Source organism: Mesoplodon densirostris, chromosome 2 (genome assembly GCF_025265405.1).
Source record: "Mesoplodon densirostris isolate mMesDen1 chromosome 2, mMesDen1 primary haplotype, whole genome shotgun sequence".
Taxonomy (NCBI): domain Eukaryota; kingdom Metazoa; phylum Chordata; class Mammalia; order Artiodactyla; family Ziphiidae; genus Mesoplodon; species Mesoplodon densirostris.
In genome coordinates, this window is record NC_082662.1 from 137,073,626 (window position 1) to 137,088,988 (window position 15,363).

General features: G+C 40.2%; 1 protein-coding gene and 1 non-coding gene across 2 annotated transcripts in view; both read left to right on the forward strand.

The window, feature by feature from the left end:
- The first annotated feature begins 4,050 nt into the window (after positions 1-4,050).
- PPP2R5A (protein phosphatase 2 regulatory subunit B'alpha) overlaps positions 4,051-15,363 on the forward strand; it is a 95,735-nt gene continuing 84,422 nt past the window's right edge. The window contains exon 1 of the mRNA XM_060090937.1: positions 4,051-4,965. Within this exon, the coding sequence (XP_059946920.1) occupies positions 4,782-4,965 (184 nt within the window). The 5' untranslated portion in view covers positions 4,051-4,781. The remainder of the gene's footprint in view (positions 4,966-15,363) is intronic.
- On the forward strand, positions 10,899-11,001 carry LOC132484728 (U6 spliceosomal RNA). Its single transcript, XR_009531285.1, has one exon. It is a non-coding gene; the product is annotated as a U6 spliceosomal RNA (small nuclear RNA).

Sequence of the window (15,363 nt, forward strand, 5' to 3'; positions counted from 1 at the left end):
AATAGGTATGAATAAACCTGTAAGAACTCTGGAAGGTTCATTGATGGATAGAGTAGTGGTTTTCAAACTTCTTCAGGTGTTGAAATAACTATAAATCATGTAGCTTTTGGTGGAACATCTAAAAATGTGAATTTATTAAATCTTAAGGGAGTAAACCTATTCTATCTCTGGAAGCACATATAAGAATCTGATAGCATTGATTCCCTCCCAGGAGGGGACCTGGATTTTGGGAGACAGAAATGGGAGTGAGACTTTTCCTGTTACCCTTTCATTCTTTCTGAATTTTACATAATTTGAATGTATTTAAATAAAAAGGAGTGACATATTAAAATTAAAATTTTTATGATAAATCAGATACTACCTTGATTTAGATTCCAGTATAGTAAAGCAATAGAAAAGAATCAAACTTTTAAGAAAGATGTAAGGAAGAAATTTTATTTTATTATATTTTTGTAAATTTGGAAAAGACCACTACTATTTGATTCTGCAGATAAAACACATTTGTTTGGTGTTCTGTTGGAGCACAGTTTGGGTATTATGGCTCTTAAGGAAAGAGAACGTTGACAGCCAAAACTTTACTTGGACATGCTTTAGAGAATTTCACAGTGATTTGAAAAGAATACTCTCCCTGATGCACTCTTTAAAAAAATATTTCTTCTATTATTCTTGAAATTTAAAGCATAAATAATATACTCAGCCATCAGAGGTGCTGGAATTTTTTTTTCCCCCTCGGATGCACTCTTTAAACCATTTAAAGACTGTGCTTTTGCTTTGTGGATATTGTTGTCTCATGAATTACTTATTTTCTCCAGCAAGCTAGGTATTGTGAATAAAAGAATGAGATCACTAAGCATATTTATGCTTATGGACTAAGGAATTCAAGTCATGCAGGGATAAAGTAAACCAAAGAATTTGCAGTGATGAAGCCTTGACCTCTGAATCACGTATGGGTCTTCACATATGGGAAAAGGCAGGAGTTAAACAGCATGGAATCATCCTTGACACTCTTCCTGTGTCAGAATTACATACAGATCAGCACTGAGATTGCAGTTTTCTGTTAGATGATTATTAGTGAACAAATCTCTATTTAGGACCCAGATACCTTATTTACTTAAGATAGTAAACGGAAAATAAATGTTCAATAAATACATATGTCTATAAAATTATCATGTGCAAAATATTCACTTTCCCAAGTGCTTTGTTTTATGAATCACATTTAAAACTCATGTCAACGTTGTAAAGAAGGCTGGTTACTTATTTTTTTCTGATAAACAAATGTGGAAACTAAGACTCAGAGAGGGTGAGTGACTTGACTGGCCCAAACTGTTGATAATTAATAAAGTCAGGCCTTTTGATTCTTTGGCTATGGTATTTTCCATCTCCCCCAAAATGTTTGGTGACTTCAACATGGAATGCCATCCTTCTCTCTTCTTAGGGTTTGACTCACTCTTTATTTAAAATTTTTCTCAAAATTCTTCTCCAAGAGGCTCTTTCAGAAAGCCCTGACAGTTATGCTGGTTCCAAGCCTCCCAATAATTTGTTTCTAGTATCTATTTGCTATCTATTCTATTTGGTCTCTATTTTCCATTATTTATTATCTATCATATTCCAGTATGAATTTTAGCTTTATTGGTGTGCTTTCTGCTATTTATTTCCCCTTCTTATCCTATGTAAATGCTCTTTATTATAAATAGTACTACCCTTGACTTTTAGACATTTATAATCTATTCTAAATAAAATCCAGGTGACTAGAAAATAGTAGTTTCAAACTTTTGTGTGCATAAGAATGACCTAGGGAGCTTATTAAAAGTAGATGTCTCCGTGTTTTTCCCATAGGTTCTGATTCTGTGTGTCTGGGATCTGCATTTTAAATAAGCACCAGGAATAAGCACCTCAGAGGATTTTGATGCAGGCGATCCAATGATCATGCTTTCAGAAACCTTGTTCTTGAGAACTAAAAATTAGACTGTTACATACTGCATATCTATCCTTTGTTCAGTAAAAGATACAGAGGTATAAAATAACTGAGTTCTTCCTCTCTTAGTGTTTACAGACTTCCAGGGGAGAAAGAGCAGAGTGCCTGCCATCTCTGACATTATATGATGACAGACCCTGTGGGTGTTATAGATAATAAATGCTATAGGAATGTAAAGAAGAAAGGCATCCCTTTTGACCAGATTATCATGAATGGCTTCATAAAAGATAGGAGTTGAGCTAGGGTTAGAAAAAAGTTAGGTCTCAACAAGATGGGGAAAAAAGTGGATTATTTCAAGATGTTGGAGCTGAGGGTCAAGGAAGCACTATGCTTTTAGGGTATCAGTATGTAGAATGATGTGTCTAAATCGAAAAAAAGAGTTTGTGTAGGGACATGGCACGATTTATGTCTGGAAAGACAGCCACGAGTTAGATTGAGAAGAGCCTGGAATTGGGACTTTATTCTGTAGGTACTGGATGGTTCTTCACACGTGCCAATAAGATAAATGTGGCATTTAAAAAGACGGATCTGGAAGTGAGTTTGAAAGCCCTGAACTATATTTGGTGGGTTGGTTGTGCAAATTCTAAGGAAGGCTTGGTTTGAACGTTTGTGAAGACAGATACAACACGATCTGGAACTTGATTTGATGAGGAAGGTGTCAAAGACGCTGCTGAGGTTTGAACCTCCTTGACTAGGAGGCTTGTGTACGATTTCACCACTCAGTGAATGTAAGGAAGGAAATATTTTAAAGTAGTGTTTGGTTTTAGATCTGGAATCCAACTTCCTACCCAAAGTTGGCATCTTCGGTACATACGCATCAGATAGTTTTACTTAAATATATGTCAACCATTTTAATTTTGTAGAAGGGAAGAGGTCTGGGGCTCGTGGGAGAGAAATGGAGATTGGGGTCCGCCAAACCGCAGAGAAGACAGACTGTTCAGCTCACTTATTTTTATTAAGCATCATTATACAGAAAGCGCCACACAAAAAAACTAAGATGACCAGCAGTCCCTGTCCTTAAAAAGTTTAAAATCTGGATGGAATCTACAGGGGATCCCAGTAAGAGTAAATGGCAAGCCCTCAAATCCACAAACCACAGATCAGCCAATTTTTACTCTTTCTGTTGGAGCAGCTGAAGGCCTCCAGCTGAAGAAGAGTGAAAGTTAGTAAGATACTAAATTGGGAATGAGAAATCTCTTCCTGCAGGGTGTGGATCTGGGAAACTCTTTTCAGTAGTGGACGCCAGACTGCCCAAACTCGCGCTAGAACAGCTCTCAGGAACTGCAGTGCTACAGCCACCAGAGAGCTATAAATTTATCCCGTTAACTTCCAAGTGCGCGGCTTAGGGCAAGCGAGGCTCCAAGGCCCGCCCACAGAGGCCAGCACCTCGCTCTGATTGGACAACTTCATTTCCTCGCCTTCCTCCGCGGGACTACTTCAGCCATCAATCACACTGCTTGTTCCACCCCTACCAGGCCTTTGCTCCACCCCTTTTCAGTGACGTAACACCTGGCGCTCTTTCGCGCCCCAGCCCTCAAGCGCTCCACCAGTCGCTTCAGTTCCTCATTGGCCAGTAGAGAGGGGAGGGAAGGATGGGCGCAGTCTATTTTGTTCTCTAGACTCCCTCCTCTAGTTTCCCGGTCTTCTCATAGGCTGTCAGGAGCGCAATTATAGCCTGGAGCTGTCGCGCAGGCGTGCAAAGCTGCTCGCTGGTGGAGGGGCACCTCCCCTCAATCCTTAGAGAGTTTGTTACACTGTTGTGACGTAAGAGTGGCACTCCGCTTGTCATCCTCACTAACGATTGGCTGTGGCCGAGGTCCGTCATACAACCACGCCCCATTCCTCTGCCTAACCTCCCAGTTTGATAGCCCTTGCAGGAGGCCAAGCTTCACCCCGTTGCTGCCGCTTAGCCCTGCGATTGGCTGAGGGAGCTGGTATGCTTTCCCACCCCTTACTCCTTCCCGGGCCTCCGAGAGGCTGGCGGGACCCCGCGGAAGTTGTCAGTTAATCTCCTCCCTCCCCATCCCCCGAGCGGTCCCTCCCCCTGGCCGCGCGCCCTAGCGCGCGCGCACACACGCACTCACACTCCCCCCTTGCCTCTACCCAGCACCTTCTCAAGTTGTAGCGGTCGCCCGCCAGGGGTTCTCTGTTGGCTGCGGAAGGGCGCGTGGGGGAGGGGGTTCGGACTGCTCGGCGCTTCGAGGAGCGAGTGTGTGTGCGCGCCCAGGGCCCGGGCGGCGGTTCACCGCCCCGGGAGATGAGGGGTCGGCGCTGACAGGGAAGATTGGACACCGCGGCGGTGGCGACAGCGGCTCGGAGGGGACCCGCGATGGCAGCGCCTCGGGAGGAGGCTCCAGGCAGGGCGGGCTGCGCTAGCTGCGGCCACTGAGGTGCTGGCGGGCCGGCCGGCTGGCGACCCGGGCTGCAGGGACGAGAGGCGCTTTCGACGTCCGCACCCCAGTGTCCTCGCCTCAGTTGTCTAAACTTCGGGCTCCCGTCCACCAGCCCTCCGAACTCGGAGTCAACAACTTCTTCACCCCCCCTCTACCCCCGCCCTCGCCTCCGTCAGCCCCGGGAGCTCGCCGCGCGTCGGGGACCAGGAACCTCCGGCATTGAGATGTGGCCGTGAGGCGTCGGTGGGCGGCGAGGAGAAGCTCGGCGGCGCCCGGGAGCGGGAGGGCAGTGCGGCCGGGGGAACAGGGCGGAGGGGCGCGAGCTCTCGGCGCCTCTCCCCCGCCTTCTCCTCCAGCCGCTGCCCGTTCCGTGCAGGCAGCAGCCGGAGCTGCCAAGCGCCAGGGCCGTGGTGATGTCGTCGTCGTCGCCGCCGCCGGCGGGGGCTGCCAGCGCCGCCATCTCGGCCTCGGAGAAAGTGGACGGCTTCACCCGGAAATCGGTGCGCAAGGCGCAGAGGCAGAAGCGCTCGCAGGGCTCGTCGCAGTTCCGCAGCCAGGGCAGCCAGCCGGAGCTGCACCCCTTGCCCCAGCTCAAAGGTAACCTCCGAGGGCGCAGCCCGGGGAGGAACGCGGGCGCTCGCCTCCGCGCCGCCAGAGTCGTTTCTTCATTTCTTTCTGGGGGTTTCTTCTGCCCAGCTGGGGCTCGGAGTGTGTGAGTCGCGTTCCCCATGCTTCCTTGGCGTCCTCCCACCCCCTCTGATTCAAACAGGTTTGCTGTTAAGAGCCTTGCTTTTCTCACTTCTGGGTTCACCTCAACTCTTCCGGTCTTGGAGGAGGTCAGCACCCCTCCCCACCTGCGCGCTCTTTTAGCTGCCCTTGCGACTGGAACTCTCCTCTTGCGTCCCGAGGGGTAGAGTTCTTCACTCTTCTTCCCCGAGCCTTGCCCTTACCCATCTTGCTTTAACAACCTGTCTTACGTTCCGACCTTCCCTTTCTGAGACCTGCCTCCTCTTTTCGGCCACCCTTAGCCAATCCTTTACTTTTCCAACTATAAAGCGCCTGTACGCACTCTCTCCCTAACTTTCCTTCCCATTGATAGTTCCTAAGAGTCGTACAGACCAGGAATCCTAATGCAAACACCGGTTAGGAGTTACCTGGCCTTCAGATTTATTTATAAAGAAAAAGCCTAAAAAATCTGACCAGTGTAGTGTCTTACTTACTGGGTCATTAGATTTAAATGTTCCCTTTAGCCCAAAGAATAGAAAGACTTAAAATACTTTATCGTCTGAGAAGATACACACGGTAAACTTGGAGAGGTGTTAAGGAGTAGATAGTGTCGCTTTGCAATGGAATGGGAACTTAGTTCGCCAAGCAGTGATTCCAGGGACTTTGTAGGTTTGTACAGTAATTCAGATTGGTATCCGTGTCAATGCCCTTGCAGGAGAACTTGGCACTCCTTTTGGCTCACTCCTTTTTCCCACTAGGTTTAGAGGATTAAAAAAAGAAAGAAAGAAAGAAATTGGTTCCTGGTGTTCTAGTTTATTCTTTGTGGATTACTGCCTTTTAATTTTATAATTTTAATGTCTTTGCTTTTTATGAAATAGGCATCATCATGGAACAAGATGATAATGGTCCTAAACATTCGAATTTTTTTTTCGACAAAAGAAACCTGATAGAAATCTAGATCATCTGTTTTGCAAGGCCAGGAAATGAAAAGTTCATACTGAAATAGATAAATGTTCAGCAGGTTTTTCTATCAGTTTGAAAAAGCTCCAGCATCCCCTTTAAGGCCAGTCTGGTTCTGATTTGTCTTTGGGCCTATGAATCCAGTCTTAGTTTGGCTAAGAGTCTAAAGAAAACCCCAGCTCAAATCACAGTTGACCTGCAATAGCTCTGAAACCCCATTCAGATCCTACACTGCCCTGCCTCTTGGGGTGCTTCTAAATTAAAGACATCCCACAGCCAGAATCAAACTGACTTTTTTTTTTTGTTAATATTTTCTCCCATTCTTTTTTTTTTTTTTTTTTTTTTCTTTGCGGTACGTGGGCCTCTCACTGCTGTTGCCTCTCCCGTTGCAGAGCACAGGCTCCGGACGCGCAGGCCCAGCGACCATGGCTCACGGGCCCAGCCGCTCCGCGGCATATGGGATCCTCCCAGACCGGGGCACGAACCCGTGTCCCCTGCATCGGCAGGCGGACTCTCAACCACTGCGCCACCAGGGAGGCCCCAAACTGACTGTTGAAAGAAGGTTTTATTTAAGATGTGTAGCCTGTGGTACTGCATTTATCATTTTCTATTTAGCATACAAAAATTGTGAAAATTTACATAGCATAGTCAACAGTAGACCACAATGGTAGGCATTGCCAAGACTAATTCTTGAGTGATGTCATAGCTATAAAAGAATATCGTCTTACCTATTAGGACATTGAACTACTATTCATGAATTTAAAATTTTAAACTTAACTAAAACATAGATATTTTTACCTTTTTAATTTTTTTTCATTAAATTGGCAAATTATTTTTGCAATTTGAAGGTTTGGTGCTAGTGTTTTTCTTTCATGTTTCTTTAATTTGCTTTTTAGTAAGATGTTCCTTATATTGTCTTTTTAATATAATATTTACTTATATTTAATAAAAATAATTGAATATTAGATATATGGTTGCTTCAAGTCAGGAGATGCAATTTGAATATATTTTGTTTTTAAAAGCCTAGCAAAAATATGCAGAGTCAGTATTCATCCAGGTTTCATGGTGTATAGTTCAACAAGTTGAGGGTGCCATTGAATGTTTTATTTATAGTATTTTGCTCACTAGTAGAGAAAAAAATAAAATTGGAACTTTAATTTTATTTTATGTTTTACATGAAAATATAGTATTCTTTATAAGGAAAGTTACGTATTCAGGATAAATTTATGTAAATTTAATTGAGGAATAAGATTCTTACTTAGATTACCCACTAGGAAAAACTAGTTTTACTCCAGATGCCAAAATGCTTGAAAAGTGGTTTTTTAAAAATTCAGTTGCTTCACTTGGTACTTTGGCAGTGTCTTTGATACCACAACGTTGAGTGCTTTTTCTGTCAGTAGTAGTTTTTTCCATTTGTGGCCTTAACAAAAACCAGTGGAAAGCCCTGTAATACATGTATGAAAGAGAATTTTTCTTCCTGCTCTGAAATATAATATTACTGTGGAGTGATTCAATGTCTGTAGCCATCCAAAATCTTTTAAGTGTTTATGCCAACCTGCTTATGTTACACTTTGTCCACATGAATCTAAACTGGAAAGGTGCCAGCTATTTTCCTTAAAGCATGCTATGGGTAAAGAGTAACAAAATAATCCCACTTTTTAATCTATAAGAAGTTTATTCGTGTGAAATAATTTAGTAAGTGGGTTGCAGGATTTTAATGGTGAAAATGTTCAGAGAAAATTCTGTTTTATTACAGAAACTATTTAAAAAACAAGCCTTGTTAAAAGGATGTTTTAAAAATGAGAAACTGTTATGTGGGTCATCAAACTTAACTATCTTATATTTTATAGCTTAAAAATTTTTTTTTTCCAAAATACTTGAAATTTCTTATGTTAATTCTGTAAGTTCCTCTGAGAACTAGGTATTAGAAAATAAAGGTAGGAACATTCTGTCAATCATTTTTTTCTGTATTTAAATTTACATTAGTATAGTACTTAATTTTTCTACCTTAAACTTTTCCTCTGGTAACCAACAGTTAGGAGACTTTTAACTTAGAAAAAAAATCAGTTAATTGGAAGCTTTTCAGTCTGATTAACCTTTTTTGTGTAAGTCTCTAGAAGGATTGGTTTGGTAAAATAGTAGATGCCATACAGTTATATAACATTTAGCATTTACAAATTAATTTACACTTTTCTTTATATTTTTAAATTACAAAAACAGTATTGCTCATAATAAGTGAAATAGTCCAAAGTTGTGTAACATCTTATCCCCGATATCCCTTGCTTTTTCACACCTAAGGTAATATTGTGACAATCCATAGCTCAATGTATTTTTACAAAAATTATATTTCATTGTGTTATCCCAGCAACTCTGTGCAAGACCAATATTGTTCCCAGATGAGAAAGCTGAGGCTTAAACAGCTTAGTTTCAGGCCTGTGATTACTTATCTGGATGGTGTTGCACCTGACACCGGAACCCAGGTTAAATGATTTCAGTATTTTTGCTGTTATCCTGCTTTATGAAATTTGGGCAGTATGATAGAGTTGGGTCATTGGGGTCAGCCCTGGGTCAAAGGTAAAATTTTAATCTTTCTGAGTTGCTTTCCTTATCTGTAAAATGGGGATAATACCTTCTATCTCCCCAGGATTTGGGGGATTAAGTGAAATAATGTAATTAGTGCCTAAAAATAGGCAAAGAATGTTAGTTCCCATTCTCTTTGATATTTGAAAATCCAGATCAAAGGTATTTTCTAAATGAAGGATTCACATAAATTGTAAACTTTGCTAGTGTACTTAATGTATAATTTGTTTATAATCAGTTTTCACATATTCTTTATGTGAAATGAGGTGAAGCTGGAACATCAGCATAAGTGTGGATGTGGAAATAGGGTAGAGTGACTATTTAAAATATTGAAAGTTGTAGTTAGAAGTTTTTTATCAAGCAGAGAAATTGAATTAACCAGTAAAATTGTATAGATGTGCATTTCTTATGGGAGACAGCCAGTAAATGGCAAAGAATAGAATGAAACTGGATTTGAGATTGAAGTCCCCTTCAGATGAGGTAAAGAACTTACCAAGTTTCCTCAGTTTCTTGGTTGGTATATTCTTAGAAGCTGGGTCCCACTGGAGGTATTGAATCCAGTAACAGTGGTGCTCATTTGAAGTGCTTTGCTTACCTATAGGGAAACATTTTTTTTTGTTTTTCTTGATGTATGTGGTCTTTTAGGGTATCTGGAACAAGAACAATGACACGATTTGAAATTTCATAACTAACTTAACTTTTTTGTGCTGGTGAGGGACACTACTGACTCAACTTTTAAGGCTTATAGATTTCTTTCAAAATTAATTTCATTCCATCTAAACCCAAAACCCGTTTTAGTAACTGGGGTGGCAATAAAGGAGAGTTGAAATTCGTCTGAATATGTTAAAAATGTTTGTTTACAAAGGGATATAACATTTTACCTATTTTAGGACTGTCTTCTGGAAGTAATATTATATTTCTTCTGGTAGACTTACATTTAAATTTTTAAAAACTTTTTAAGGATATACTTCTAGAGAAATTAATATAGTGTCTGTTGCTGGCCTTCACATGAAGGAAAAACTTCCATTTAAGTCTAACTTAACATCTTCAGAGTTCCTCTTTAGGGTCAAATTTCTTTTTCCCCCAATGTTATTACCTCCTCTGATTCTTAATTGAATTTTGGATCCTTTTAGGAAGTGCCTGTAAAGTGAGAATCCAGTAAAATGTATTTAAGTAAAATAGTGTGATCACTGGGATAGAGTACCATCCTGTAAATAGTACACTTAAACTGTCTTCCTGTATCATTGATGAGTCACAGTTGCTTTGGGCTAGTTGTTTAACCCCTTTGGCCTTCAGTTTACTCATTTTTACTTGTAAGAATAATATTTTCCCCTAATAAAATCACAAAAATGAATTAGTCTTTAATGAGGTATTGCCTCTCTTTGGATGACAAAGACAGGTTTATCAACAAAAATCATAGATTTGGGAAATAATAGATTTTCGTGTGTTTTTAAAATTTTAACTTTTTAAATTGTAAAAAGCTGGGGATATAAAGTAGCTTATTTTTATTTTATGTGTTTAACAGTGTTCTCAACCTGGCTGTGCACTTAGAGAGTTTTAAAAAACATCAGTGCCTGGGTCCTACCCTCAGGTGATTCTAAATAAATTGGTCTAAGGTAGGATGCAGGCATTTGTATTTTTGAAAGCTCCCAGGATGATTCTGACATGCAGCCAGGGTTGAGAATCACTGGTTTGGCATTATCTGTCTATTGATTTAATTCATTAATTGAGACTTTGTCCTTTTCTCTGGATACTCGCGGCTCATTACCCAGCCTATTAACATTTCCTGCCCTCACTTCACCTCGTGCTATTTACTTTTCACTCTCTTAACTTTACTGCCCCCTATGGCTAATCAGCTACTTTCCTGAAGGGGGATAGTGCTCTTGGATTCTGGAGTTTTAGGTGTGATGAGTTGATTCTATTGGATTTTGCTTTAGTTATCGTAATTAAAACTCAGCTATTATCCTTTGATACAAGGTGGTCAAGTTTTTTTTTTCTCTCTGTGATTTTCGGAGCTGTGGCTGAGCTGTCAAGTAAAAGCGAGAACATATGACAGCAGTTTGCCTTGTTTTAATCCCATCATTCAGAAATGTAAAGCTGATATTTGCTATATGTTCACAGCATTGTTCTGCCTCTTGAAGATTTAGAACTAATATTACTAGTGTATATGTTGACTATTAGGTGTTGAACAGATGAGATATTGTTGATCATAACTGTTTTTGGTCATGCCTTATATTTATTTAGCGTCAAGTAATGTTTTTCTTGTGGTTGCTTTGACAGCACATATACTAAAACTGAAACTATTGAAGATTAGCATGATTCCTGCACAAGGATGACACACAGATTTGTGGAGTATTCCAGATTTTTGCAGAATAAACAGGGCATTTTAGAAAGAAAAAGAAAAAGAAAAAGAAAAAAGAAATGTTTTTCGTCAGAGTGTTTTTACATCTATCATCTTAATCTTGACCACAGTTTTTTACTGAAGGTAGGGCAGCAAGGACCTGGGGCCACTTATATTCCATAACTCTCTTTTGTCTTTGGCCTTTCTGCTAACCAGTTTGAATGATACCTGTATTTGTTGATTTGTTGTGCTGAGTCAGTGTCAGTTATGAAGTGATGTTCTCCCTCCAGAATGAGATGGTAAAATTTTTGTGAAAGCAGAAGTCATCTGTGTTTTCATATCCTATTATAGTACCAAATACAGTGTCCTGTGCATAACAAGTGTGGTCATGTAGGCGGAGTCACTGTTTTGATTAAGAAATTACCTGTTGGCCCTCCCTCTACACACATTCCCCATTATTGATTATGCTTCCTTCAGTGGTGTTCCGTGCTGTCTACCACCAGATTGGTTCTCTTCTGTTTTGTGTTTTGTTTTAATATATTTGTGCCTAAATCTGATTCAAAGTTATGTATTTTGGGTTTTTAATACCATGATAATAAATAGTAAATGTAGGTTTGAAACAAAGGATTGTTTGCTGCTGTATTTGTGCTTTGCCAGTGACTGGTTTAAGTGACGTGTAACATTATTGATAGATTTATTTCTAGGAAAGGTATTGTGTAAGGTCTGTGTGGAAAAGTAATACTGGGTTGACTTCCAGATGTGGACAACTGTATATAAATATTGGGTAAACTGAAATAACTAGTTTCCAGTAATTTCTAAATTTGAGGCTCAATTTTTATTTATAAGGATGTCCTTGAAGGAGATGAAAGGAACAGATTTTAAATATATAATTACTTTCAGTGCATTATTATGTAATAGGGAACCTAAATGCTTTACTGAAAGAGTTTTACATGACAGGCTAGGTTTATGTGAAATAAGCTCTGCTTGTCTGGGCAGGATATTCACTAATGAGCAGTTTCAAACCACTTTATATCTATATCTTTTTGAACTTTTCCTTGAAGGAATTTGTTTATGTGGGTTTTTCGTGTAATGGTGAATTTTAGAAATCCTGCAATTTTGATCAGATTTCTTAAATCTATTAGGATTTTTTTTTGTAGTTTGCCAGATATGATAGGTTCACATTATAAAATTCAGAGAACCTATTTCTAACTTGGATACTGAAGGCAAGGGATTTCTTGGGAACTCACTCCTCCTACTGGAATGGTGATGCTAATTGCATTTACTGTAACATTATTGTGATGTTATATCTAGTTGAGCCTTCCAGTGCTGAATGGGACCTCAGAAGTCATTCTGGTTTAGCTTTCATTGGGAATGAGTTTCACTCTTGTTCTAAATAAATAACCATCTTGTCATTTCATCAGAAAAGCTTTCTTTAAGGTAGGGAGAAGAAGTACAGGGTTTTTAAGCTCTTAGATACTCTCTCTGATTTTGCTTAGTTAGTGAGGAAATTGCATAAACAATAGTTAAAAAGATGTTAGGTGTATGAAACTAGAATTTTTTAATGACTGGGCTTAACTTGTAGTACAGGATAATAAAATATTAAATATAGCTTCAAAAATGATACATTTTCTCTTTTTAATTGGATTTGCATTTGATTCTCACTCATTGATAACGGATATTCTAGAATTATAGCTGTTACCAGAAGATGATGATTATTTGAACTCATAGTTAATCCTGTGCCTCTAAATTGATAAAGTCAAAAGGATGAGACAGTTTTTGTCATAAGCTCTGAATTTTGATTTAGCAAAACTGGGTGTTTTTTTAAAGCATAATTTTCCAAACAGACTTTTCTAAAGATAAACATCTGTTGAAGTCATAAGTAAAATAAAATATAATTTCTATAGGAATATATATTTGCTTTTTTTTTTAACTTGTACTACTGTTCTTCTTATAATTAGCCAGAGGAAAAAGATTTTGTTTGCCTGCTGTGAAACTAGATACATACTTTGCTTTCAAAATCTAGTACAGAAATATTTTCCTCTTTGATGTTCATCGTGCTTAAATTTTAGGTGAACCATTGTAGAGATTAAAACTTTTACTCAGTAAAGTGAATAAAATGATGAATGCTTTTTCTTTTGAAATTAAATGTCTTTAGGGGCTTAGAGTCTGGTGGGATAAATATAGACATGTAAGCCAGTGGTTTCAATTAGAGACAAGTGCTGTGATAAGAGTAAGCAGTGAAAGCCTAGGGGAGTGTGTGAGGGACCCAACTCAGTTTTGGTATGTGAGGAGAGAGATCAGGGAAAGCTTCCTGGAGAAGGTGACAGGTAAGCTGAGACCTGAAAGGCCAGAGGTGTTAGACCAAGACACATGGGTTCTAAGAGGTCCACCTAAAGGACAGTATGGGCAACCCCAGAGGTAGGTGAGCATAGCATATGTTGGGAACTGCCAGCAATATATGTGGCCGTGATAAAGAATATTATAATAGGGAACTGGCCAGACAAGAGACTGGAGCAACAATTAGTGTCTAGGTAACAGCCTTGATGCCATGTCCTGCACTTATTCCTGACAGTTGTGTGAAGAGTGTATTGGGAGATGAGAGTGAAGAATACTAGTTAATGCTGGCACAGTAATCCAGGCAAGAGATGATGGTGGCCTTATCTAAGTGGGGATAGGTGGTATCACAGGGGGACTTGGTGAGAGGGAAAAATCAGTGATGATACATTTCTAACTTGTGCAACTAGATGTATGGTAGCAATTTACTGAAAGGGAAGAAGAGTGGAAGATCTGATGCGGGAGAAGATAATGGTTCTACATGTGGGACAGGTTGAAGTGCCTGTGAAAATAGAAGTGAAGAGTCTAGTAGGAAATTAGATATTTGGGTCTGGAGCTAAGTAGAAAAATCTGTGCTAAAAATAAGAATTTAGGAGCTTTAGATTAAAGGTGGCATTTGAAGAGATGCAACTGCTTACTGAAAATGTATATAGAATGAGAAGAGGGCAAGGAATACCATCATTTAGAGGATGATCAAAGAAGAAGGAGCAACAGCTTGAGTGGAAGACAGGAGAGAGTAGAGACAAGGCAGTCAAGGGAAGAAAATATGTTTTTAATTGGGAGTGGGGTGGGGCTAGTAACAGTGAGAAGAGCTGCTAGCAAGTCAAATAAGAATGGAAATGTTTCCATGGGTTTGGTAGTCTTCAGGCAACATTTGTGACTCCAGAGGGGTTTCAGAGGATTGATAGACTTGAAACCAGACTTCTCTAAGGAGAAGTGAGGAGTGAATGGAAATTGGGAAAGCCAAGTCAGTAAGTATGGACATCTCTTTCAGGAAGCTTGACAATTAAAAAAAAATGTATCACTAGCTGCTGGGTGGAGAATGGATTGTAGCAGAGCAAGATGATTAGAAGGAGGATCAGTTAGGAGGTTGTTTTAATAGGCTAGATGAGGCACGATATGGCTGGGGCTAGGGTGGTAGCAGTAAAGATGGAGAGAAAGAGATGTATTCACAATATAACTAAGCTACGACTTGTTGATGAATTGTCTGGGGGAGATGGACAGGCAAAGGTAGGAGCCAAAGATGTTTCCCAGGTGTTTTAGCTTGGACAGCTGCGTTGCATAGGTCTACCACCACTGAGAAGGAATACATTAGAAAAAGAACCAGATAAAGAGGGAAAATCCCGAGTTATATTTCAGAGATTTTAAGTTTGAGATGTCTTTTGGAAACCTAGGTATAAAGACTTTTGGATGTGTGAATCACAGACTGCCCATTGGTAATTTCTATGATTTCTAAACATTCATTAAAATATTTTCAACGGGGCTTCCCTGGTGGCGCAGTGGTTGAGAGTCCGCCTGCCGATGTAGGGGACACGGGTTTGTGCCCTGGTCTGGGAAGATCCCACATGCCGCGGAGCGGCTGGTCCCGTGAGCCATGGCTGCTGAGCCTGCGCGTCCGGAGCCTGTGCTCCGCAACGGGAGAGGCCACAGCAGTGAGAGGCCCGCGTACAGCAAAAAAAAAAAAAAAAAAAAAAAAAATCAACGTTGTTTATTAGAAAATGTTCATAGTTTGGGATGCTGGCCACTTGGTCTTTTGGGCAAAATGGGATTATATATTCCCCATTCAGTGGAATGTCTGTGTATAAGACATTGTGCAATGGTAAGATGTCCTTGGTATATGTGTGAGGTAGATTACAGAATTTGTTGGGACAGGTTCATGAGTAGGGTTAGTTACTTAATCGGCTGTTTTCTGCCTTTAGACTATAAGTTAGTTGGGACAGGTATGAGTAGGGTACTTAATCGGCTGTTTTCTGCCTTTAGACTATAAGTTAAGTGCTCCAGGACCTGAGATCCATAGTATGCGGGCCTCTCACCGTTGTGGCCTCTCCCGCTGT